This window comes from Hylobates moloch, unplaced genomic scaffold (genome assembly GCF_009828535.3).
Source record: "Hylobates moloch isolate HMO894 unplaced genomic scaffold, HMol_V3 SCAFFOLD_13, whole genome shotgun sequence".
NCBI lineage: Eukaryota > Metazoa > Chordata > Mammalia > Primates > Hylobatidae > Hylobates > Hylobates moloch.
The window spans coordinates 53,164,235-53,188,933 of record NW_026652288.1 but is presented as its reverse complement, the minus strand read 5'-3'; the positions used below and the strand labels follow the sequence as shown (position 1 = coordinate 53,188,933).

At 36.7% G+C, this 24,699-nt stretch overlaps 1 protein-coding gene across 4 annotated transcripts in view; it reads left to right on the top strand.

The window, feature by feature from the left end:
• Positions 1-24,699, top strand: part of CPNE8 (copine 8) — a 231,768-nt gene that overhangs the window by 156,292 nt on the left and 50,777 nt on the right. For all 4 annotated transcript variants that reach the window (XR_009209480.1, XM_032173689.2, XM_058426967.1 and 1 more), the window contains 2 exons: positions 1,700-1,753; positions 2,764-2,825. Coding sequence is in view for 3 of the 4 variants with exons in the window: in XM_032173689.2 (XP_032029580.1) it covers positions 1,700-1,753; positions 2,764-2,825 (116 nt within the window). In the remaining variant the exon portion in view is untranslated. The remainder of the gene's footprint in view (positions 1-1,699; positions 1,754-2,763; positions 2,826-24,699) is intronic.

The window sequence follows — 24,699 nt, the reverse complement described above, 5'->3', positions numbered from 1 at the left end:
AATTATCTGGAAGAATTGAGGAATTCTTCAAACCTCAAGATCAAACATTACCTTTCTCCTCCAAACAACCTGCTCCATATTTAATAGAATAACCATTGAGCCATCTGAAAAATGTGTGATCTTGCCAATGATGCCCAACATCCTTACTGGTGCATGTTTTCCTGTAGAATGTGTTCAATTAGGGCTTTCTGAAATACACAATAAATAATACGTGGAATGAATGAATGAATGAATGAATGGATGACCAATTTCTCCTTTAGATTTTCTACTTAAATCTGAAAAATGTACTTTATTCTGTTTTCTTAAATTTTTTCTTTTTTTGGCAAGCCGTTTTTAATGGGGCTTCCTTATTTAATGATTCATTACTTCTTGCATAGAAAATTTAAAAATAGCACCCTAACTGTTACCTTCATTTTCTCCCCTTACAACTCTATCCTGTAGACCAGGGGTCCCCAGCCCTCAGGACACAGACTAGTACAGGTCTGTGGACTTTTAGGAACTGGGCCACACAGCAGGAGGTGAGCCGCAAGCAAGGGAGCATTACTGCCTGCGCTCTGCCTCCTGTGTGCTCCTTATGAGTATCTAATGCCTGATGATCTGAGGTAGAACAGTATCATCCTGAAGCCATCCTCCCCAGCCCCATCCGCGGAGAAAGTGTCTTCCATGAAACCAGACCCTGGTGCCAAAAAGGTTGAGGACTGCTGCTGTAGACCTATTATATCATTCTCCTATTTAAACATCAACTAAATAACACCCAAACTCCCTGGCCGAGATTAAGGATCTCCTTAACATGCCTCAGCTTATTTTTTCAGATTCACTTCTGATCCAGTTGTGTGGGCTCTCTGCCCCAGCCAACCTGGGTCAGTTGCTTTTTCTTCTTTCTAGAATGGTGTGTTTATTTATTTATTTTAAATTGAAACCCTAGTTTAAGTTAATAAATTGTGGTTCAAATAATACTTATTCATAAACTATTTCATCTTTTTTTCCCTGTCAAATGCTTTCTCCGTATTTTGGATTGAGATGATCTGAAGAAGTCTCTCCTCAGGCAATTATGTATTACATTTATCCCATTAGATCGGCAGGTCTTATTTATCTTAATATTCCCTATATCCCCTAACATCTTATGAAATATAGAAGTGCAGTCTTATTTACTCATGGACCAAATAGTCAAAAGGCCAATCTTATGTCTACAAATCAGTTATTATGTAGCATGAGAAACTGGTGGAAATTACTATCATTATAAAGCAATAGTGAGGTCAATAGATCCTTTAAATATTCACACATGGATGATTTGCTATGTTAGTGTATTTAATTTTTAAAGTTATGTCACTTGAATATTCTTTAACAACCCATCATTTTTCTATAAAGCAATCATTAGTTAGGACATTAGATGTTAAAGGTCTCTATCATATCAAGAACGTGACCATATCATATCAAGAACGTGACCATAGTTAAGGGTAATCAATATGTACAGGTGAGAAGAATATTACAGACAAAACATTTTTAAAAGATAGTCACTGTTAACTTTTGCAAAGAAGTTTTGGCTGAATGACTGTCCAAAGTCATACTGAAAGCATTTGTAAATGAATACATGCATAAGAAGTGAAGGCAGCAGGTTAAACTACACATTTTTAAAAATTGAATATAAAAATTCAGTATAAAACCTATCACATTTTAATTGTTTTGCCTGCTTTTTAAGGTGGTGAATCCCAAAAAGAAAGGAAAAAAGAAAAAATATACTAATTCTGGAACAGTAAGTCAAATTTTATGTTATTTATTAAAGATTAAAATAAATGAATAAGCATATATGTAGATGGCATCTTTAATCCTACCGTAATCAGTTAAAAAAACTGAGCTGTGTTTCACTCAGGGTTTTAATATGAAGGAACACAATAGAAAAATCAGCTTCCCAGGGGACAGATTGTAATGAAGAATACCTTATAGAAGGTAGTGACTTGGCTTCTTGTAGATTATCCTAGGGGCTGCAAGGCCTCTGAGAGAGGCTGAAGTTTTGTTATGAACTCTTCATTCAGTGGAATCCAAGTATAATGAATCAGGCAGACGTAAAAAACACAAGTGTTAGTAAGAAATACTATACTCTTTATAGGCTATACTTAACAAGTAAGACTCGTTTCGTGGGATGTGTATGTGCTCATTAAAATTGACAACTCTGTGGGAATGATGTACTAAATCAGTATAGAAGGTGCAAAGATGTATCAAAAAATATAAAAAATCAGTATCATCCTATTTTAAGAAAAAATTCTGCAGAGTTTCTTCTTAAGGTAAACTTTTTTGAGGAGCAGCAAAATCTAACTTTTCCCTCAGTTTTCTTTTAAAGATCTCTATAAAGCAAGACAGTTAAAATATTAGATGAGCTCATTACAGAATCATGACTGAAAACACACATTTCCTCTTGAAGACATTGCTCACTGAATTTGGTTTTTTGGTTTTAACCATTTTCCAACTCCCTTTCATCTTTCCTTTTATCTGAAATGGGAAGTAACACAATGTCCTTGTAGATACTTTCCATGCTGGTCTTCAAAGGAAGTAAACTGGTCATAGAAAGACATTGTTTAATTTTTTTGGTCCCTTTCCTTCAGATAATTTAAAATGTAAGAACAATCAGTCATAGCAGATGTTAATAAAAAAAAGTCTTTAGTGAGTTTCAAAATGCAAAGAAATGTGATTTTCTCTCTAATAGTTAGAAAAGTCTATCTAGGGTCACAAACAACTAGAAGGTAATTCTGTCTTTTTCTTTTTCAGGTAACTTTACTTTCTTTCTTGGTAGAAACAGAAGTTTCATTCCTTGACTACATTAAGGGAGGGTAAGTCATTCTCTCAAATTGTTTCGTTGCTTAGGCATTTCCTAAAATTTGTGTAACAAGTGCTACCACGAGGTACCTGGCACTGAAATGATCACCTTTATTATATTTTGATGGCAAGCCTATTATACTTCTGTTTCAGATATAAAGAAAAAACGTACATACCTAGAGCTATTACTTTTGGTGCAAACTGCAACTTTTCTTTAACCAAAAGAAAATATTGTATGATTAATAGTTGTAGATATGGCTATTATGTTCACTTTCATAGGATGTTTTTGTTTGCCTAATACATAGGACATTTTACATGTATTATTTATTATTTGTAATATAGGTGAAAAGCTTCAGGGCCTGATTTAAATGTATATACTAGGTTAAGAATATTAAAGGAATGTGCCTTGTCATAAAATCAGAATGCAGAAATGGATGGTGTAGTCATTTAGTTGGTCCCACAGCTCTCAGGCAGGAATACATTTCAGGAAAAAAAAATAGTTGTAACCAATTTTGAAATTTTTCAAAACCCAGACAGATCCTGTGTTGGTAATGTACTATAAGTTCTTACACCCTCATAAATAGGGAAGTATTTTCAATTTTGCTTCACATTTTAACTTATCTCTTCCTTTTCTTAATCTGACCAAGCATCCCCTGTATTAGTCTGTTCTCACACTGCTATAAAGAAACTACCCCAAACTGGGTAATTTATAAAGGAAAGAGGTTTAATTGACTCACAGTTCCTCATGTCTGGGGAGGCCTTAGGAGACTTATAATCATGGTGGATGACCGATGGCGCAGGGGAAGCAAGGCATGTCTTACATGGCAGCAGGCGAGAGAGTGCATGTGAAGGAGGACCTGTCAAACACTTGTAAAACCATCAGATCTCATGAGAACTCACTTACTATCATGAGAACAGCATGGGGGACACTGTCCCCATGATCCAATCGCCTCCCGCCAAATCCCTCCCTCAACACAGGGGGATTGTGGGGATTACAATTTGAGATAAGATTTGGGTGGGGACACAGAGCCAGACCATATCATCCCCAGAGATTTAAAACAAGCATTTGTTGTCTTTCAGTATAAAATGTCTACATATTCTATTTTCAATATGCAAAAGTGGAGTGAAGCAAATTTGAATGTGTTTAGTAACTTCATGATGAATAACAGTCAGAGATATCACTCACGTAAACCTCTTCCTAATTATGATTCAGCAACAGCCCCCTGCCACCCCATAAAGACACTGATAGAATGTCCTCAGATTGAAGAAGGGGTTGAGGGAGTGGGGGGACCACAGGAACAAAGATAGCTTCACAAAACCCAGAGAGCTTGCCTCTTGTTGCTTTTAGTTAAGGATACAAAGCAAACAAACAAAATACCTACTTAAATGAGTACTCATTCCTATATACGGGCATCCAAAATGCAAAGTGGCCGCACAGACTAAGAAGCAACAGTGGTTGTTTCAATAAAGTTAAAGTACCAAGTAGAAAAAAAAGTTTGCCAACTGTTAGTATCCCAATGTCTGCGCCTATTTTTATTTTTAGAAGATAGAAAAAATAGAATGTTGAATTTGTCATAAAAATATATTTTATTCCTGTAAAAACTCCTTAGTAGTTGTAGGTAATAGTGTTACAGGATCCTTGGGGTGTCGCTTTTTCTGGCCTGAAACCTCTGGCCGGCGGCACTTTTTCCTGAGTTTGCTAGGGCCTGCTGGGCTCGTTCCATCCGCTTGGCCTAGCAGACTGCACTTTTCTCAAGCTACCAGCCTGGATCCCACACCTGCCAAGGGTGAATCAGGTATGGAGTGGCGAGGGGTGTGTGAGCATGGGATCCAGCCACTGTGCAGTCAGACATGCTGGCTGCTGCAGCAGGGTGGGCAGCTCAGGGTGCTGGCATAGGTACCAGCTCTCCGCAAGGCTGTGGCTGGACCAGACACACCACAAGCAGCTTCCCTGGCTGGCACTGGGGAATTCAGTGGCACCTGAAAGCTTGAAGATGCTAGGCACTGCAGGACCCCAAAAAGGAAGTCACATCCCTGGCTCAGGGAGCTCCCAGGTCTGGGCTCCCCCAGGAGCCACAGCTATTCTCTCCTTCTCTATGCCTGCAACATGGTGAGCAATGGGCAGGTTTCAACCCTGTTTGTGTTGTAGTTTGTTTAGCTCTGCCATTTGGCAGGTCCCAAGTTCTTCTCCTATAGCCAGGAAGAATGAGGTATGCAGAAAATGAAGGATGAGCCAAGATGAAGAGTTTCATTGAGCAATAGAACAGCTCACAGGAGACCCGCAGGGGGTAGCTCCTTTTCGCAGCCAGGGCGTTCCTAGTGTTCAGCTGCTAGCAGAGAGGGGACCCTGCAGTGGGAAGCTCCTCTCTGCAGGCAGGTTGTCCTATCATCTTCCCAGCTCTCCCAGATAGGAGGCCTTGGAATGGGTTGCTCTTCTCTGCAGGCAGGCCCTCTCATCATCTCCCCAGCTCCTAGCAGACAGAAGGCCGTGGAGTGGGTTGCTCCTTTCTGCAGCTGGCAGGCCTGATGTCCCTGCAAGTCTCTAAAGTGCTCAGCAGAAAGGAGGCCCTAGAGTGGGTAGCTCCTCTCTGCTGCTGGTCAACCCCATCCTTACCAGGCATCCATCCCCTTGGCCCAGGAATCTGTCTGCCTCCTGCTGCTCTTCTTGGTACCTGGGCTCGGCACCGACTTTGCTCCAAGATTGGAGTGGAAGCCAACAGCAGGGAGAAGCCAGGAAGTCGGAGTAGGCACTTCTGAGCCTGTGAGGGCAGGAGCTCTTCCTGGGCCCCCAAGGGTACAGAGATGCCTGAGTTTGCAGCTGTGGTTTGGGCAACTGCAGCTGTGTGGGGAAATGGGAGGGGGCGGCTCCTGCCTGCTCCATGGAGCAGGAGTGGCCTGGGAGGTCTGCGTCTGTAGCCGTGGCTTGGACGGCTGCAGTGCACCCCGGGAGCTCCTCCCCCAACTCAGAAGAGGCAGAGCTCCTGCTTGTCCCCGGCTCCCACATGCTCCCCGGAGCATTCAGGCCCGGCTGTGCCTCCTTGCTGCAGCCAGCGTGATGGCAGTGGAAGGCTGTCTGGAGCAGCTGCTGCCATCAATAGTTGATAAAGAAATAAGGTAAGTAAATGGATATCCCTTAGCACCTTATTTATAACTTAAAAAAAATTACTTGATATATCTGGTTATATTTTACATACAGAAATACTGATTTGTTGTATTGAAATGTTATAAATTTATTTCAGTTTTTGGCTTGTTTTTGTTTTGCTTTATGAGCATGTGAAGAGTATGTATGTGTATCTATAACAGCTATCCAGTACGTTCGGTCAGCAGTGCCAATCTAGCAATATTTGGGTATGAGTCTATCAGTATAAAACATTTTCAGAATCTGGTACCAATAAATCACATTTCTTGTTTGTTCTCATTCTCCTGTTGAAAATTCTTAGGGCTAATCAGAGCAAATGGCTTTCTACAGTACCTAGAGCAATGACAGTCTTAACTCTATCACACTGTCACATTTTTCTGTTGCTTACAAACCTTAGGATTCTTTTCCTTAGCTACACACTTCCTACTTATAGCACTGCCTGTGCAGGAAGAAATGCTAGTTATTCTATAAGTGGAGCCCCAACTTATGGGGTACAGTTTGCTCCAATCCTGGCTTCTTGAGGCTTTTATAAGAACCCAGTTCTGGGGAGGCGGAGCTTTCAGTGAACTGAGATCGCGCCACTACACTCCAGCCTGGGCAAGAGCAAGACTCTGTCTCAAAAAAAAAAAAACCCAGTTCTGATTTACAAATGGGGCCTGGGGAAATATAGTTTAAGTTTCACTACATAATTAATCTAACTAGACCTAAGATAATTTCTATAAAACTGTATTATTTGTAAGGGACATGAAAAAATATTATTTGCATATATTCCATTGTTTTTATACAAAGATATATTATAAATGTATGTAATATCCTTAAAATATATTACAGGTATACATTTAACTATTATTCACTACAATATAATGTTTTTAAGTAAAATACAGGGGTATCGACTTATTCTTTTGGATAGTGTAATCCAAATCAACAAGCAATAATAATCATTGTATTATGTATCTTTAAATGTATTTATATATCTTTGCCCTGAAGGACTTCTTAAAAGCAATTGGCACAATTTCTTTCTTTCTTTTTTTTCTGAGACAGTCTTAACTCTGTCGCCCAGGCTGGCGACACTGCAACCTCTGCCTCCTGGGTTCAAGCAATCCTCATGCCTCAGCCTCCCGAGCAGCTGGGATTACAGGCATGTGCCACCACGCCCAGCTAATTTTTGCATTTTTAGTAGAGAGGGGTTTCCTTATGTTGGCCATGATGGTTTTGAACTCCTGACCTCAAGTGATCTGCCCTTCTCGGCCTCCCAAAGTGCTGGAATTACAGGCATGAGCCACCACACCCAGCCAAATTGGGCACAAATTTAAAATTTGACTTTTATTAATGATATGGTAAAGAGATCTAGCTTGATCATGACACCCTTGTGTTATACAGTGACAGGCAAAATCATTTAAAATATCTAAACTTTAGTTTCCTGTAGTTCACATGAATTGGATATTCTTTAGTCCATTTGTAAAAGGATATAATTCAATTCGATATTCCAGCTCTTCCATGACCTTAATGACATCTTATTTATTTTTTCTTCACTCTGAAATCATTGTTTGCATTTTTACAGAAGGCTTACTCTAACCTATCAACTTACTCTCAGGGGTAATTTGTGTTTGATAATAGCTAACATCTGCTATTACTATTTTTTATAATCATGGGATCACACTCTGTGCAATACACTGCATTGTATGTTTTGTTCATTAAATGTATTGTGTGTATATGCTCGTATGTCACTACTACCTTTTTGTAAACAGTTTTCCATTATATGATTGTACATCATTTAATTTAAAAATTTCCTGTTAATACATGTTTTAGTGACATACATTTTTTATTATAAACAAAGCTGCAACATAAATACATGGTACGTGGCATTTTATGCACTTCATTATTGCATTTGTGTATAGATATGCAAGCATATCTATAGAGTTCCTTCCTAGAAATAATGTTATTGGATTTAATGGTATATGTTTTCCACAATTTGTTAGATATTTCTAAATTGTATTGCTAAAAGACTCTAAGACTTTATATTCCCCAAATCTGTGCAGGATGTTTACCATATCCTTACCCTTCCTGAATAGTGCCCCTCCTTTTTCATTTTCACTAATTTAATAGATATATAGGTCCTTGTCAGTTTTCATCTGTAAAACCTTTCTATCAGCTATTTTCAAGTTTCCTGTAAAAGCTCATGTCAAACCAGTTGTGTCTTTGGAAACAGACCTTTCAGAACTTTTTGTCTTCTGCTCCTTCTTCCCCCCCCTTCCACCATAAAGGATTGTGTATTTTCAACTGAAGAAAAAACACAGAAAGATAGTTTGGAGCTGCATTCCTTAGAGCTACATTCCTTTTTTAACAAGTCAGCTAAACTTCTGCAATATTCACACCTTGGTCTTTGATCCTGCTCCTCTTCAGCATGCCTCAGGGGAGACTCTTCTTAAGTTAGCCCATCTGGCCATTATGCCGTCTGATGACACTGCAAAAGAATAAAATAAACAACACCTTGGGCTATCATCAACTAAACCACCCAAATTTATATATTAGAGGGCATATTTATTAGTACATTTGAAGATTTGTGGAATTATCAAGCTTAGCTTTTTTTTTTAAAGATGCCCTTCCATAACACATAATAAGTATGATATTTCAAGGTAATTGGAACAAATTGCTGAATTTAATTTGGTTTTTATAATGAATCACAGTAACTCCTCACTTTTAACTTAAAATAACAAGATAAGAGCACTTATTACTGCATTTGTGGATGGTTTTGTTGCTGGCTTAAGGTGGCATCATCAATTCAGGAAACTTTTTTTTTCTGACTTCAAGGCTTATTTCTTTATAGTTTTTTGGGGGGTACAGGTGGATTTTGGTTACATGGATAAGTTCTTTAGTGGTGATTTTTGAGATTTTAGTGCACTTGTCACCTGAGCAATATACACCGTACCCAATATGTAGTCTTTATTCCCTCATCACCCTCCCAACCTTCACCCCTCAAATCCCCAAAGTCCATTGCATCACTCTTATGCCTTTGTGTTACAATAGCTTACCTTCTGCGTATAAGTGAGAACGAGATATTTGGTTTTGCATTCCAGAGTTACTTTACTTAGAATAATTACCTCCACCTGCACCCAATTTGCTGCAAAAGACATTATTTTGTTCCTTTTAATGACTGAGTAATAGTCCATGGTATATATATATACATACCACACTTTCTTTGTTTACTTTTTGGTCGATGGGCACATAGGTTGGTTACATATATTTATAATTGCAAATTGTGCTGCTATAAACATATATGTGCAAGTGTTTTTTTCATATAATGGCTTCTTTTCCTCTGGGTAGATACCCAGTAGTGGGATTGCTGGATGAAATGGTTGTTCTACTTTTAGTTCTTTAAGAAATCTCCATACTGTTTTCCATAGTGGTTGTACTAATTTGCATTCCCACCAGCAGTGTAAAAGTGTTTCTTTTTCACCACATCCATGCTAACATCTATTGTCTTCTGAATTTTTAATTATGGCTATTCTTGCAGGAATAAGGTGGTATCTCATTGTTTTAATTTGCATTTCTCTGATAATTAGTGATGTTGAGCGTTTTTTCATACGTTTGTTGGCTGTTTGGATATCTTAGTTTGAGAACAGTCTATTCATGTCCTTCCTCACTTTTTAATGGGTTCATTGTTTTTTCTTGCTGATTGGTTTGCATTCCTTGTAGATTCTGGACACCAGTCCTTTGTCAGATTCATTGTTTGCATATATTTTCTCCCACTGTGTGGGTTGTCTGTTTACTCTGCTGATTAGTTCTTTGGCTGTATAGAAGCTTTTTGGTTTAATTAGGTCTGATTTGTTTACTTTTGTTTTTGTTGCATTTGGTTTTGGGTTCTTAGTCATGAATTCTTTGCCTAAGCCAATGTCTAGAGAGTTTTTCTGATGTTATCTTCTAGAATTCTTATGGTTCAGGTCTTCAATTTAAGTCTTTGATCCATCTTGAGTTGATTTTTGTATTAGGTGAGAAATGGAGGTTCAGTTCCATTCTTCTACATGTGGCTTGCCAGTTTTCCCAGTATCATTTATTGAATAGGGTGTTCTGTCCCCAGTTTTTATTTTTGTGCACTCTGTCAAAGATCAGTTAGTGGTATTTGGTTTTACACCTTGGTTCTCTGTTCTGTTCCTTGATCTATGTAACTACATTTTACCAATACCATAATGCTTTAGTAACTATAGTCTTGTAGTGTAATTTGAGGTCGGGTGATGTGATGCCTCCAGATTTGTTCTTTTTGCTTAGTGTTTATTTAACTATGTGAGCTCTTTCTTTGGTTCCATATGATTTTTAGGATAGTGTTTACTCGTTCTGTCAAGAATGATGCTGGTATTGATGGGAATTGCATTTGAGTCTGTAGAATGCTTTGGGCAGTATGGTCATTTCACAATATTGATTCTTTCCATCCATGAGCATGGGATGTGTTTCCATTTGTTTGTGTCATCTATGATTTCTTTCAGCAGTGTTTTGTAGTTTTTCTTGTGGAGATCTTTTACTTCCTTGCTGAAGTATATTCCTAGGTATTTTCTTTTCTTTCTTTTTTGCAGCTGTTGTAAAAGGGACTGAGTTCTTGATTTGATTCTCAGCTTGTCATTGTTGGTGTACAGCAGTGCTACTGAGTTGTGTACATTGATTTTGTAACCTGAGACTTTACTGAATTCGTTTATCAGATCTAGGAGCTTTTTAGATGAGTTTTTAGGGATTTCTAGATATACAATCATATCACTGACAAACAGCAACAGGTTGACGTCCTCTCTTCCAATTTAGCTGCACTTTATTTCTTTCTCTTGTCTGATTGAGCTGGGTAGGACTTCCAATACTATGTTGAATAGAAGTGGTGAAAGTGGGCATTATTGTCTTGATCCAATTCTCAGGGGGAGTGCTTTCAACTTTTCTCCATTCAGTGTGCTTTTGGCTGTGGGCTTGTCATATATGGCTTTTATTACTTTGAGGTAAGTCCTTTGCATGCTTATTTTGTTGAGGGATTTTTATCATAAAGCGATGCTGGATTTCATTAAATACGTTTTCTGAATCTATTGAGATGATCATATGTTTTTCTAAATTCTGTTTATGTGATATATCACATTTATTGACTTGCGTATGTTAAACTATCCCTGCATCAATTTAGGGACCTAATAATCATAACCTTTCCACTGTCGGGTTATGCTCATGTTGAATCTGAGTTGACAAGAAAAGCTTGACGTCATCAAAAGGGTGAAAAATTACAATGTAAGATATCATTAACAACAATTATATTGATTCTCTAGCTAGCTCTGGTTAATCCAAATACTTAGTTGAGTTTTCTTGAATTTATTTTGTCCTCTACATTAATTTTAGAAAACATTTCTCTTAGACCAGATGCAAGGGAGCACGGGGATAGGGAAAGAGTGTGAAACAGGCAACTGTTGTGAACTGTTTAGCAATTTTGCTGAGAGTCAAACATTGCAGTTAAACTCACAGAAATAACTTATTGAATTGCAATTTAAAATTTTATCTCTTCTTGTGTCTTCTCACAAAAAAATAATGGAATCGAAAATTGTAAATATGTTAAGTTGGTTTTTTACTCATGAATCCAATTAGAAATTATGCAGAGTTAAGAAAAGACACATTTAAATACTAAAATTGTTTTCCTAGCCTTTTAATATCTTTTCCTTCAAAGGAACTTATTTTTAGGTCTGGTTCCTAGTATTCAATATTATACACTTCCATTAGTTTAGTTATTATTGATGTAGATATTTACATGAAAATACCAGCTTGATTGTTTGTGAAACCAGGTTGTTAGTTTCTTTTCATTCATTGTCTCAATCCCTAAAATATTGTATTTAGCTGCAGTAGACAGATTTATGGATTCAGGTACACAGTGAGCAGATGAGACAGATGCATTCTAAATCAACCCAAATCCAATTTTTATTCAAATATTCTCTGAAACACAAACCTAATCTTTAGATTTTTTTTTTTTTTTTTATAAGCAGTGCCGTGTTTTCTCTGGAGTATGAGATACATTCTATGATTTGAAATAGTGAAAAGTTTTATTTTCTAGACAGGAGAATAATATTCATAAAGGAGCTTTGTTATAATGTAATAAACACTGATGGTCTCTTCTGGATTATTGACCTTGGTGTCATCATTTTTAATCACACTCTGTACTTTTATCCCTGTAGTTATTTTATTTCTCTTTACTTATTAAAAATAATTTTAGATATTAAAATTTGAATACAATTATCTACCTAAAATATTTATTTAGTAATCTCTAACCTTTGGCATTGAATACTTCAATTATCATTAATAAGGACAATGTCAGATTCATTTCAAATTACATACTGTTACGAAATCTAAGATAATTTCTTAGGTAGCATGATAGTTATTTCAATTATTATTATTTGTGAACTGGGTTTATTCACTTTTACAGACTTGTAGAATATATACTTCCATATTCCCAGCAGCTCCCACTGTAAGTGTCTGAAGACAGAATCATAAATTTCAATTTGGTTCTTCTGCCTTTTAGTCCTCTACGTCTCTCAAGTGTTATGACACTCCACTTCCCCATCCCCGTAACTAAGGAACAAACATCTATAAAGTTTTCCACATCTCTTTGATTGGCAGATGAAGGGGGAAAACAGATCACAAATTTGGTGCACACTGAGTCCCTGCTAAGCCACTAGAATTTCATGTCAACATGAAATCCTGGTCTATGCTTTTACCAGAAAATTGAGTGTGTTAGAAACTTGAAGGTCTACAGACTGTCATTTTTATCCTTTGAAGAAAGCCCAAACTCTCATCCAGCCAGTCCAGGTGAGCTTGTACTAATTTCCCTGGATGTCATTTTAGTTGTTTATTTGTATGATTTGTTTGTTCAAAGAGACGTAATTTTAAAATATTTTTATAGGTCTGAACACAGAGTGGCCATTGAATAAACACGGACTAATTAGACGGCCATTTGGAGCATGATTTTCTACCCTTTTTTTCTTCCCAAATTTCTTATCAAAATTAAAACATAATGAACAAATAGAACTTTAAATACAGAGTGTGACAAACTGGAATACAAACCCTCACATCTGTCTCTCTGATTTTATCAATTTGCGATCTTACTCTCTCCACGAGTCATACAGCAATCATCAGATAAAACAGATGGACCAGGCTTTCTGGAATAAGAAAACATGCTTTTGTATTGCCTCTACCAGAATTTGTCTCAGCTGAACTCTATATCTTCATTGTAGTTACTTGGAGGAAAGGCAAAATCAAGATTAGAAGCACAAACAGCTTGTTTTCTTCATATCTTAAGAGAAAGGGAGTATGAGAGAAGGTAATAGGAGAGACAGTAAGTGGACAGTAACTTCCTTATTGAATAAGAAATTCAATAAGGAATAAATGTTTGTGAAAAAGTCAGCCCAATTGCAAAGAAGTGGTTGCTGATAATTGAGGCATTGTATAGTACTGGCAAAGAATTTGGGTTCTGGCATTAATTGTACAGTTCAAATCCTAGATCTGCCTCTTGCTAGCATAACCTGTTTTCATTTCTGTGAAATAGGAATATGAATAGCAATGCCTATTTCATAGAGTGGCTGTGAGGGTTAACTAAATTTCGTATAGTTAACCCTCAATAAATGCTAGCTATTATTTTTCTGAAAAATCTCAAAGTTCTAATATGTCGAAGCTCATCATATTGTTGTCATCATATTGTTGTAGTAATTGCCCTAGTTATAAGAGATATGAAGAAAAAAGTATGTATTCAAATTTACGAAGCCCATGAAAATCACTTTCTTGTAGTTCATTTCTATTTGAGGATAACCCCAGGATACTCAGTCCAGACAGTCCTGTTCGCTCCAACCCAAACTTAACCCTAAATCTAAAACTTGTTTGAAAAAATTTTTAAAAGAGCTATCTACCTATCATAAGCTAATCTTAAAGGCTAAAGTGGGCTTCTTGATACTACTTATTTTAGAGGCTAGATGAATATCAGTAAGTTCCTTTATCAACAGGCCCCATACAGATTTTTTTTTTTACTTAAAAATACTTGAACAATTGAAGTGACTCTGTAAAACATTTAACTTAGTTTTACAAAATTGGTGGCAGGCTGGGCATGGTGATTCACACCTGTAATCCCAGAACTTTGAGAGGTTGAGGCAGGTGGATCTTTTGAGCCCAGGAGTGTGAGACCAGCCTGGACAATATGATGTGCCCGCATCTCCGTAAAAACTAAAAAATATAATAGTTTGATGTGGTGGCACATGTGTGTTCTCCCAGCTACTCAGTGGGCTAAGGTGCAGGGGCAGGGATTGTTAAACCCAAGAGGTTGAGGCTGCTGTGAGCCATGATGATGCCACTGCACTCCAGCCTGGCAACAGAGCGAGTCCTCTTCTGGGAAAAAAAAAAAAAAAAAAAAAAAAAGTCATCATTGCATTGGATATGTTGCTTCAGGAAGCACATCTGGCCAGAACATGCAACACTATAAAGTTTTTTTTTTCCTTAGTCCAATTTCTTATTCGAAAACGGAATATACATGTCTAGGATTTTTTATAATGCTTTTTGTTGTGGCACCCAAGTACTTTCATTCATCAAATCAGTGGAAAGCTAAACCCTGTGGTGCTGAGTAGGGATAAATCTAATAAAAACAAAGCCATTCTGCCTTCTATAAATATTTTCACATGGAACATTATCATATCGAAACTGAAAAGTTTGTTTAGAAAGCAAACTTTTAGGAATATTAAGACTGTCATAAACATTTATTTGGTTAAGGTTTGATTCTCATTTTTGTACATTTAAAATGTATACTTGGACCAGGCGCAGTGGGTCACGCCTGTAATCCCAGCACATTGGGAGGCCGAGGCGGGCGGATCACCTGAGGTCAGGAGTTCGAGACCAGCCTGGCCAACATGGTGAAACCTCGAGTCTACTAAAAATACAACAATTAGCTGGGCGTGGTGGCGCATGCCTGTAATCCCAGCTACTCAGGAGGCTGAGGCAGGAGAATCGCTTGATCCCGGGAGGCAGAGATTGCAGTGAGCCGAGATCGCGCCACTACGCTCCAGCCTGGGCAACAAGAGCAAAACTCCATCTGGAAAAAGAAAAAAAAAAAAAGAAGTACACTTAGAAAGCTTAGCGATATCTAGTTACATACTTTATGATTGTGATTTCATTGCCAGTTTATGTTATGCTGCAGATAAATTTTTTCAGAGCCCTCCATTTCAAAGTCAAAGGAAACTCTTCAGGTATGCCTCATCATCAGGACTAGCACTAATCTTGCCAAATATTGACACTCTATTGGTATTGGGCAGTTTCATAGTTATGTTGCTTGGTTACAGTGTGCGCTTTTAGCCGCACACAGTGAAAACTGAAAGTTTTCACTTATTTTAGAGTGATGCAACAGCAATGAATTTTTGCAAAACTATTATTAATACTAGGAAAACAACTTGAAATATTTTCCTCCTGATGATGTACTAATAATTTTCTCTTGAAACATATAACTTTTCTTTGAAACTTAGAAACTTTTGTAGGAACAAAATGTTGTCATCTATTTCTGTGAAATTATTCCATTGTAGACAACACACTTTGCTATTTCTAAAATAGTTTCACAGTGGGTGGACAATTAAAAGGTTGGGGGCTGGGAGCAGGAGAAACAGAAATACATAAAAACAGTAGCTTACAAAGGGCAGGAGTAGAGTGGGAAGGGATTTATCACAGACATTGCTTAGAATTGCTAGTGTATGGTGATATTAAAATGTAGGTTGCATATGCATAAGATATATTACTATATTTAAGTTCTGTACAGACAGTGTACCCCTTTACTGCCTGTACTAGTTAGAGCTTCATTGCCCCACCCTTGATACATCACTAACCCACATTATGGGAAGGACTAGTGGAAAATAAATTTATGTTACTATAAAGAAATAACTCTCTTCTGACCCCCTACAGCCTGTAGAGTATTCGCTATGTGCAAGTACTTGAGAGTTTTATTTCTAACATTTACAAGTCTCCTTCAAAGTGGTTGTTACCTATCTGTCATATGAGAAAACTGGGACCCAGAGATTTGATAGTTTTGCAAGGAGTCACAACTAGCTAGCTAGTGGTGATTCTGGGATTCAAACTCCAGTCTATATGACTCAAGAGTTCACTGTCTTCCTACTAGGCAGGCATTACCTCTCTGGCACCTACCTCATTTTAAATGGGATTTTGATGGATAGTACTTAATTTTCGGTTTGGGGTTGGTTTTTTTTGTTAGCTTATTTTGATTATGTCACATATATTTTCTAACTATTGGTTGGAAAAAAGGTTGGCAATTTTGCATACCTTTTTGATAAGGTGTTCTTGAATTGCATGAAGATAAGCTAGCCTCCTTATGAGGTTGTATTTTGGAGTAGTATTATTGTGTGAAAAAATATAGAAATCCATCTTCAAAGTCTAGAGAAATTAGAAAGCTTTGTTGATTTGTAAAAACTGAATTCAGTAAGGATGAAGAATAAAGAGTTGAGGGATCATATCTCTTGTCTCTAGTTTTTTTTTATTGTTACTTTTGACATTTCAGTGATCCCCAGGAATCCAGAGTGTGTGAAGGAAAGAAAGGATAGAAAATAAGACAAAAGTCAAAGTTTACAATTACTTCATGCAGTAGAATTTTGTTTGAGGAAGTACCTAGATAACACCTAATAAAGTTAGATTATAAATTCATGGCTCAGTTTTGGGTTCGGCAGGTTGGTACCTTATTAGTGGGTGTGAAGGAAAGGAAATCTGACATGGGAGGGTCAGATTCTGACCAATAACCTGAACCTCTGGTAGACCCAGAAATTTGATAAGCATTATACAATCCAGTATTCAAAGAAGTGTGCTAAACTCAGGTTCTGAAAAACTAGTATCAATAATCGTGATAATAATGAGTCATCTACTTAATGGGCCTTCTAAAGGACAGGTCCTTTTATGGTCCTCACAGCAACAATCCAGGGAAGGTTTTATAATTATTTACAAGTGAGCTGCAGAAGGTTAGTTTTTTCAAGATCACGTGACTCATGAGTGAAAGTATTTATATCTGAATTTGCATTTGTGCATCTCAAAACCTGCCCTCATTCTAGCAGATCTTACTTGGCAAGGTTAATTCGCTGAGTAGTTCATGTGCATGGGATGCCAGAATTTTGAAGATGCAGCAAAGTTTGGAATCAGGCATCTGTCTGCATTGTCATTCAGGTAGTTGAACCACTTTTAAGAAAAGCAAAAGATAAGACAGAAAAGGGCTCAGGGTTTAGCCCATGGTAAGAGAAGGTCAAGAAGGGTTAGGTTGGATGACAATGTTTGAGGCAAGTGCACCAGGGCTTTGGGGCATGTTCCAGAACCGAAGTGTGAACTAGAATACATATTGGTAAATCAAGGCAGAAGCATAGTCCTGGTACCAACATAGAAAGAATGAGAGGAATATTATTGTTAAGTGGGCATCCCAACTACATTTTTGGGTTCTAGATACCAACAGCTAGTGGATATGAATCTGTTTGTCAAGATTAATTTAAAAAGGAGTGGGAGAAATCCATTGTATAATTTACAAAGTTCAGTTTGTGCAACTGAACTGGATTTGAAATTGGAAAGAGGAAAACAAGCCTTCTGCACATCCCTGTCACAGTTTTGTTAGTTCTCTGTAATTAATTCAAAATAACAGCTGTAGAAAACACATGTAAGATGGTATTACTCTCTGTATGTGTATATGTGTGTCTAGCTTTCTTTGATACTCACATATATACTTGTTTCCTGTGGATCTTTGCTGTGCTAGTAAATTACTCTCATCTTGACATCTGATTTCTGTGTCATTCACAGCTTTTGGAAAGATGGTAAAATAGGGACACTTTCCAAGTGCATATTTTAGTAGTACTAGGATATATGTATTAGGAAATCTCCTGAGATGTTAGTACTAATTCATGCAATTTGCCAGGCATAACTTTTTATATTCTAAAATATAATGCTGCTAACTGGATTTTATGAAATCCTTCTGTCTTTTCTGCTTCTAAAACATAAAATGACAGCTAAAGTAACACTTTCTAAACAAAATGTTTCGAGGATTTAAATGTGATTGTTTTATGAATATTCTGTCAGGAGTAATCTTGTATAAATTTGGATTTTTTTTTTACTTTGACACGATTGATTTTTTTTTCCTCTAACATTAGGCTTCAAGCAATATTAGAGAATGAAAAAGGGTAATGACGTTACTGATTGAAATGTCGTTTGGTTTACTTTTATAACAAATTGTTTATTAAAGTCTTCAAGAAACCTGTTTTATAGCTTGAGGTTATAGTATTGCTAGGAACTTTCTTTAAATTTTTTATCAGTTAATATTTTCTAAGTACATAGAATATGACACTTGATTTAGTAAGTATGTATTATAATATGAATGGAAACTCTTAGGAATCATGGTATTGAACAAACTGATATTCACAGTAAATGTGCAGGTGAATTTTAGGTTATGCTGTTGATTTTGAATTCAATGATAAAATGCTGTGCTATCTTTGTCATTGAACAATATAAAGCTGGAGTTTTGCTCTGCGAGTTCAAGAATGGTGTTTTATTTGCTCCTGTTTCTCTTCATCCTATAGCACAGTGCTTGACAATTGGAAGGTGCTCCATAAATCATTGTTGAACCGTGGTTTTTTAAGTAGAAAAATCTCAACGGTATGATAGCAGGCTAACTGACCATCGGTACCATGAGCTGCTTTATTTAGTAAGCCGTAGGAAACTTCTGAGCTGAATGCTGCTGCTGATTCAAAGTAATAAAGGCGAGAGATTCTTCCTGACATGCAGAATGAGACAAAGAATTAATCAAATCTTGTCATCAATCATCAAATATGCTTCAGGATTCTGCTTTACTCATTGAGTGTCTCTGTTGCACCATAATTACCAAATGGTCTTATTTATCATTTAGTGCTAAATGAATGCATCCACCTTTTATACTTAGGCTTAGAGTGTCCTGGGTTCAACAGTGCTCATTGGTCCTGCCTTTCGTTCTTCTTCCTTCCTTCCTTCTTACCTTGCTTCCCTCCTCTCTCTTTTTCTTATCTTGTCTTCTTTTCTACCATTCATTGTTTTATTATACATAGTCTACATGGTTTTATAATTTAGTTTAGCTATTGATAGTTTTAGTAAGTTAGTTTAATCCTAGATATCTGCTCCTTTTTATTTTCATTTTTTGACAGAGTCTCACTCTGTCGCACAAGCTGGAGTGCAGTAGTGCAAGTATAGCTCACCGCAGCCTCAAATTCATGGGCTGAAGAGATCATCACACCTCAGCCTCCTAAGTAGCTGGGACTACAAGTGTACACCACCCCACCTGGTTTTTTAAAGTTTTTATACAGACTGGGTCTCAGTATGTTGCCCAGGCTGGTCTGGAACTCCTGGCTTCAAGTGATCCTCCCACCTCAGCCTCTCAAATGCTGGGCTTACAGGTGGGATCCACTGTGCCTGTCCTCTGCTCTCTCCTTCTTTTTAACTCTTATATATGGTTCTTTAGTGAATAGCCATAACTTTCCTTTGTAGCTTTGGTAGGCACAACTTTGTCTTTGAGAGGACCTTTGCATCTATGACTACTGAGGTCTTGTATCTGCAACCAATGCTTCTAGGAAGCTGACGGTTATGCTACACATCCTGGGCTACCCTGGAGAACAAGTTAGAAACAGTCATAAACAAACGTATCCATTTGCCCAGTAAATACGGTGAGGTTTCGATACGTGGAAAGCATTGTGCAGACACTGTTGCAAGAGAGAGCTGAATCAAGATGGTAATGTGTCTACAACAGTGTACAGAGATTGAACCAGTCTTTACTGGACTTCTAAATTGATCTTTATAATCTGCTAAAACATATATTCTTAAAGCTCAAAGTTATTTTTTATTCCTAATGAGGTGTTATTTGAATAAAATAACATAAAAAGAATATATACAGATTATTTTGTTATTTATATACTTGATAACATATTTGATAGAAGGCAAAATTTTCCCGAGCATGAGATTATATCCAGATTTTTTTTATCATTAAGAATATTTACTGCCTATATCTGATAGAAGAATCCCATTTCTCATGAGAAAATCAATGGATAAAATTCAGCGTTTCTTCAAAACCAAAACTTCCTTTATCAAAACCTGTAGAACACAGGTTTCAGCAAACTTCGTAAAATATACAGATCAAATTTGGGTTTGTTATTGATTTTCAGGAAGATTAATCTCTTTTATATTAAAAGCTCATTTGGTCACACACAAAAAAAGAACATCTGTGTAGTTTTTTTTCTAGGATTGCAGCATAATATTAATAATATAATCCATATCCTTTATTGTGTGCCTATTATAGCCAGAAAGTTTGCAAATATTTAATTGGAGAAACAGATTAGTTGAATGTGAATTCAAATTCCAATGCTGTTGTTTATTACTGGTGTGGAAATTATTATTAAGTTTTGTTAGCATAGATTTCCTTCTCTGTAAAAAGAGGGTGATAGTATCTTCTCTTTAAAATTATTTTGTGGTTAACTGGTACAAGCCATGTAATGTCACATTATATAAAATGTGTGATATATATAATGTGAATATCTTATGATATATATGTATATATATTATGTGTGTAAAATAAAATGTATATGTAATATCTCATGTTGTTTCCTTTCAGTTCTCATTTCTTTTCTATCCACCAGGTACCTGCCCTCCAAGAGTTTTGAAATTTGGCTAAGGTCACCAACTGGGTTGCTGGGACTCAAACCCAGTTCATTTAAATTCAAAATCCACACCCTTTCTAATCTACCCTACTGCCATGTATCACAGTCATTTCTCTCCCTACCACAGCATGACGAAGCAGTGTGCTGGTGGTGATTGTTCTTTTCAATCCCTCAAAGGGGCTTTTATCTGAAAATGTTCTCCCAGAAGTCTTACTCTATTCTTTTTCTAAAAGTTTGTACTCACTTAGGTTCATGCTGGTTAGTGTTATGGTCCAAATTAGCCTATATTCTTAGCCTATAAACCTGATTTCTACGCTGAGAAAAAAATACCATATAACTATTGATATAAAGGGAATCTATACTAGTTTTTGTTAAATGTAAGCAAGAAAGGTTGTTGTTTCCGTAGGAAAAAAAAAAAAATTTGTGATTTTGATTCAATCCCTGCATTGTATTTAGGTCTTTCCAGGCTGAATATTTGGAGAAAGAAGGAAATATCACAATAGTTTTTACTAAGAGAACTACAAGGGATCCTATGCTGTAATAGCAGAATCAGATTGCTTTATTTAAATCCCATCATTATTTATCCAATAGTTCCAAAATTGGAAGTGTTAAATCAATTGTGCTGTGTGTCAAAAGTAATTTGTTGCTAAAAAACAGTCAAAGTACTCATGTTTTCAGATGATTTACTTTTTAATTAAAAATTATTTTGTAGACTAGATGTGATTCCAGGTTATTACAGTATTTATAGCATTGTCATGTATTTGTGTTTTCATATTTTCTCTGGTAATAAAGAGATGGAATTACATATAGAGTCAGAGGTATACTCAAAAAAGTGAATTTCTTATGTGAATGACACCGCCTCATTAGTTTCCATCAGAAAAAAAAAAAAAAAAAAACTAAACTAATTCTCTAAAATAACTTTGGGTAACAACCATGTGCTGAAATTTAAATATATATATATATATATATATTTGTATACACACACACACACACACACACATATATACACATACATACACACACACACACACACACAGATGGTCCTCAGCTTACAATAATTCAACAAGATTTTTCTTTACCATAGTGCAAAATCAATACACATTCAGTAGAAAGAAAAGCAGCATGATAGTCTCTCCTGATGCTGGACAGTGGCCACAACTCCCAATCAGCCACAGGATCACTGGGTAAACAACTTATGCTCCACAGTGTACTGTGTTGCCAGATTATTTTGCCCAACTATAGGCTAATGGAAGTGTTCAGAACACAATAAAATAGGCTAGAGTAAGCTATGACTTTCCTTAGGTTAGGTATTTAAATGCATTTTTGACTTACAATGTTTTCAACTTACAGTTGATTTATGAGGATGTAACCCCACTGCAAGTTGAGGAGCATTTTGTAACATATTTTATCAATCAGTATATATCTGTATTTATCTATATCTGTAAATACACACATACACACACGCACACATACACACAAACACAGAGAGAAATGCTGTAAGCGATGGGAGACTAGTGTCTGAAATACTTCATTTCTGAAGAAAACAAAAGAAAATCCTGTGTGTTTCTTTTTTCAACCTTTATTTTAGATTCAAGAGTTACATGTGCATGTTTGTTACCTGGGTATATTGTGTGATGCTGAGGTTAAGGTTACAAATGACCCCGTCACCCAGGTACTGAGCACAGTACCCAACAGTTCATTTTTCAGCCCTCAAGCCACCCTTCTTCCCTCTCTCCTCTAGTACTCCCCAGTGTCTGTTGTTGCCATGTTTATGTCCATGAGTACCCAATGTTTAGCTTACACTTATAACGAAGAATGTGTGGTGTTTGCTTTCTGTCCCTGCATTAATTTGCCTAGGGTGTTGGCCTCCAGCTATATCCAAGTTGCTGCAAAGGGCATGACTTTATTCTTTTTTTGGCTTTTTCCATGGTGTGTATGTACCACATTTTCTATATCTAATCTACTGCTGATGAGCACCTAGGTTGGCTCCATGTCTTTGCTATTCTGAATAATGCTGCAATGAACATGGAGTGCATGTTTCTTTTTGGTAAAATGATTTGTTTTCTTTTGGGTGTATATCCAGTAATGGGATTGCTGAGTCCAGTGGTAGTTCTAAGTTCTTTGGGAAAACTCCAAACTGCTTTCCACAGTGGCCGGAACTAGTTTACATTCCTACCAACAATGTATAAGTATTCCCTTTTTTCCACAGCCTGGCCAGCCTCTGTTGTTTTTGGACGCTATAGTAATAGCCATTGTGACTAACGTGAGATGTTATTTCATTGTGCTTGTGATTTGCATTTCTCTGATGATTACTGGTGTGGAGCATTTTTTCATGTATGTTGGCAAGTTTAGAAGTGTCTGTTCATGTATTTTGCCCATTTTTTAATTGGGTTTTTTGCCTGTTGGTTTAAGTTGCTTGCAGATTCTGGATATTAGACTCTTGTCAGGTGCATAGTTTTGAATATTTTCTCCCATTCTCTAGGTTTTCTGTTCACTCTATTGATAGTTTCTTTTGCTGTGCAGATGCTCTTTAGATTAATTAGGTCCTGCTTGTCAATTTTGTTTTTGTTGTGATTACTTTTGAGGACTTGGTCATAAATTATTTCCCAAGGCCAATATCCAGAATGATGTTTTCAAGGTTTTCTTCTAGCATAATTATAGTTTGAGGTCGCATACTTAAATCTTTAATCCTTCTTGATTTAATAATTTTTGTATATGGTGAAAGGCAGGGGTCAAGTTTCATTCTTCTGCATGTGGCCAGCCAGCTATTCTAGCACCATTTATGAAATAGATGCTATTCAATAAAATGCTATTCAGTAAATTTCCCCATTGCTTATTTTAGTCAACTTTGTCCAAGATCAGATATCTGTAAGTGTGCGGCTTTATTTCGCGGCTCTCTATTCTGTTGCATTGGTCTGTGTGTCTGTTTTTGTACCAGTGCTATGCTGTTTTGGTTAGTCTTATACTAAAAAGTCAGGCAATGTGATGCCTCTGGCTTTGTTCTTTTTGCTTAAGATTGCTTTAACTCTTCAGGCTCTTTCTGGGTTCCCTATGAACTTTAGAATAGTTTTTTTCCAATTCAGTGAAAAATAGTGTTAGTAGTTTGATAGGAATAGCTTTGAATTTTTAGATTGTTTTGGGCAGTGTGGCCATTGTAATGATTTTGATTCTTCCAATTCATGAGCATGGAATGTTTTTTCTTTTGTATGTTCTGTGATTTCTTTTGGCAGTGTTTTATGGTTCTCCTGGTAGAGATCTTTCACTACCTTGGTTATATTTATTCTAGATATTTTGTGTGTGTGTGTGTCACTCTTGTGAATGAGATTGCATTCTTCATTTGGCCCTCAGCTTGAACATTATTGGTATATAAACATGCTACTGATTTTTGTACATGATTTTGTATCCTGAAACTTTGCAGAATTTATCAGTTCCAGGAGCCTTTTAGTGTAGCGTTTAGGATTTTCTAGGTATAGAATCGTGTGGTGCGTGAAGAGAGATAGTTTGACTTATTTTCCCATTTTGATGCCTTTTCTTTCTTTCTCTTGCCTGGTTGGCCAGCTCTTCCAATACTCTGTGGAATAGGAGTGGTGAGCATCCTTGACTTGTTCCAGCTCTCAAGAGCAAGGTTTCCAGTTTTTGCCCATTCAGTATGATGTTGGCTGTGAATTTGTCATAGATGGCCCTTATTATTTCGCGGAGCGTTCCTTCAATGCCTAGCTTCTTGAGGGTTTTATCAGGAAGGGATGCTGGAGAAAATCCTGTGTTTTGGGGATTGTCAAAAAGAATTAGTTTAAGGAATGACATTATTATAGATGATTTTAGCAATGCAACACTTTAAAGGACATGCTAATTTCACTATGACTACAGAACAATTTTGGAAACATAAATTAATAATAAATGATGGCATTGAGGCTGGAAAATAATTATTTGCAGTTTGACTACTTTGTTATGAGTCACTTCCTTACTCCAAAATAGGAGATACTTTTATTCCTGAGACTTTAGTTTTCATTTTATGTGACTATAAATATATGTAACTATAAATATATTTTTGCCAAGTTCTTA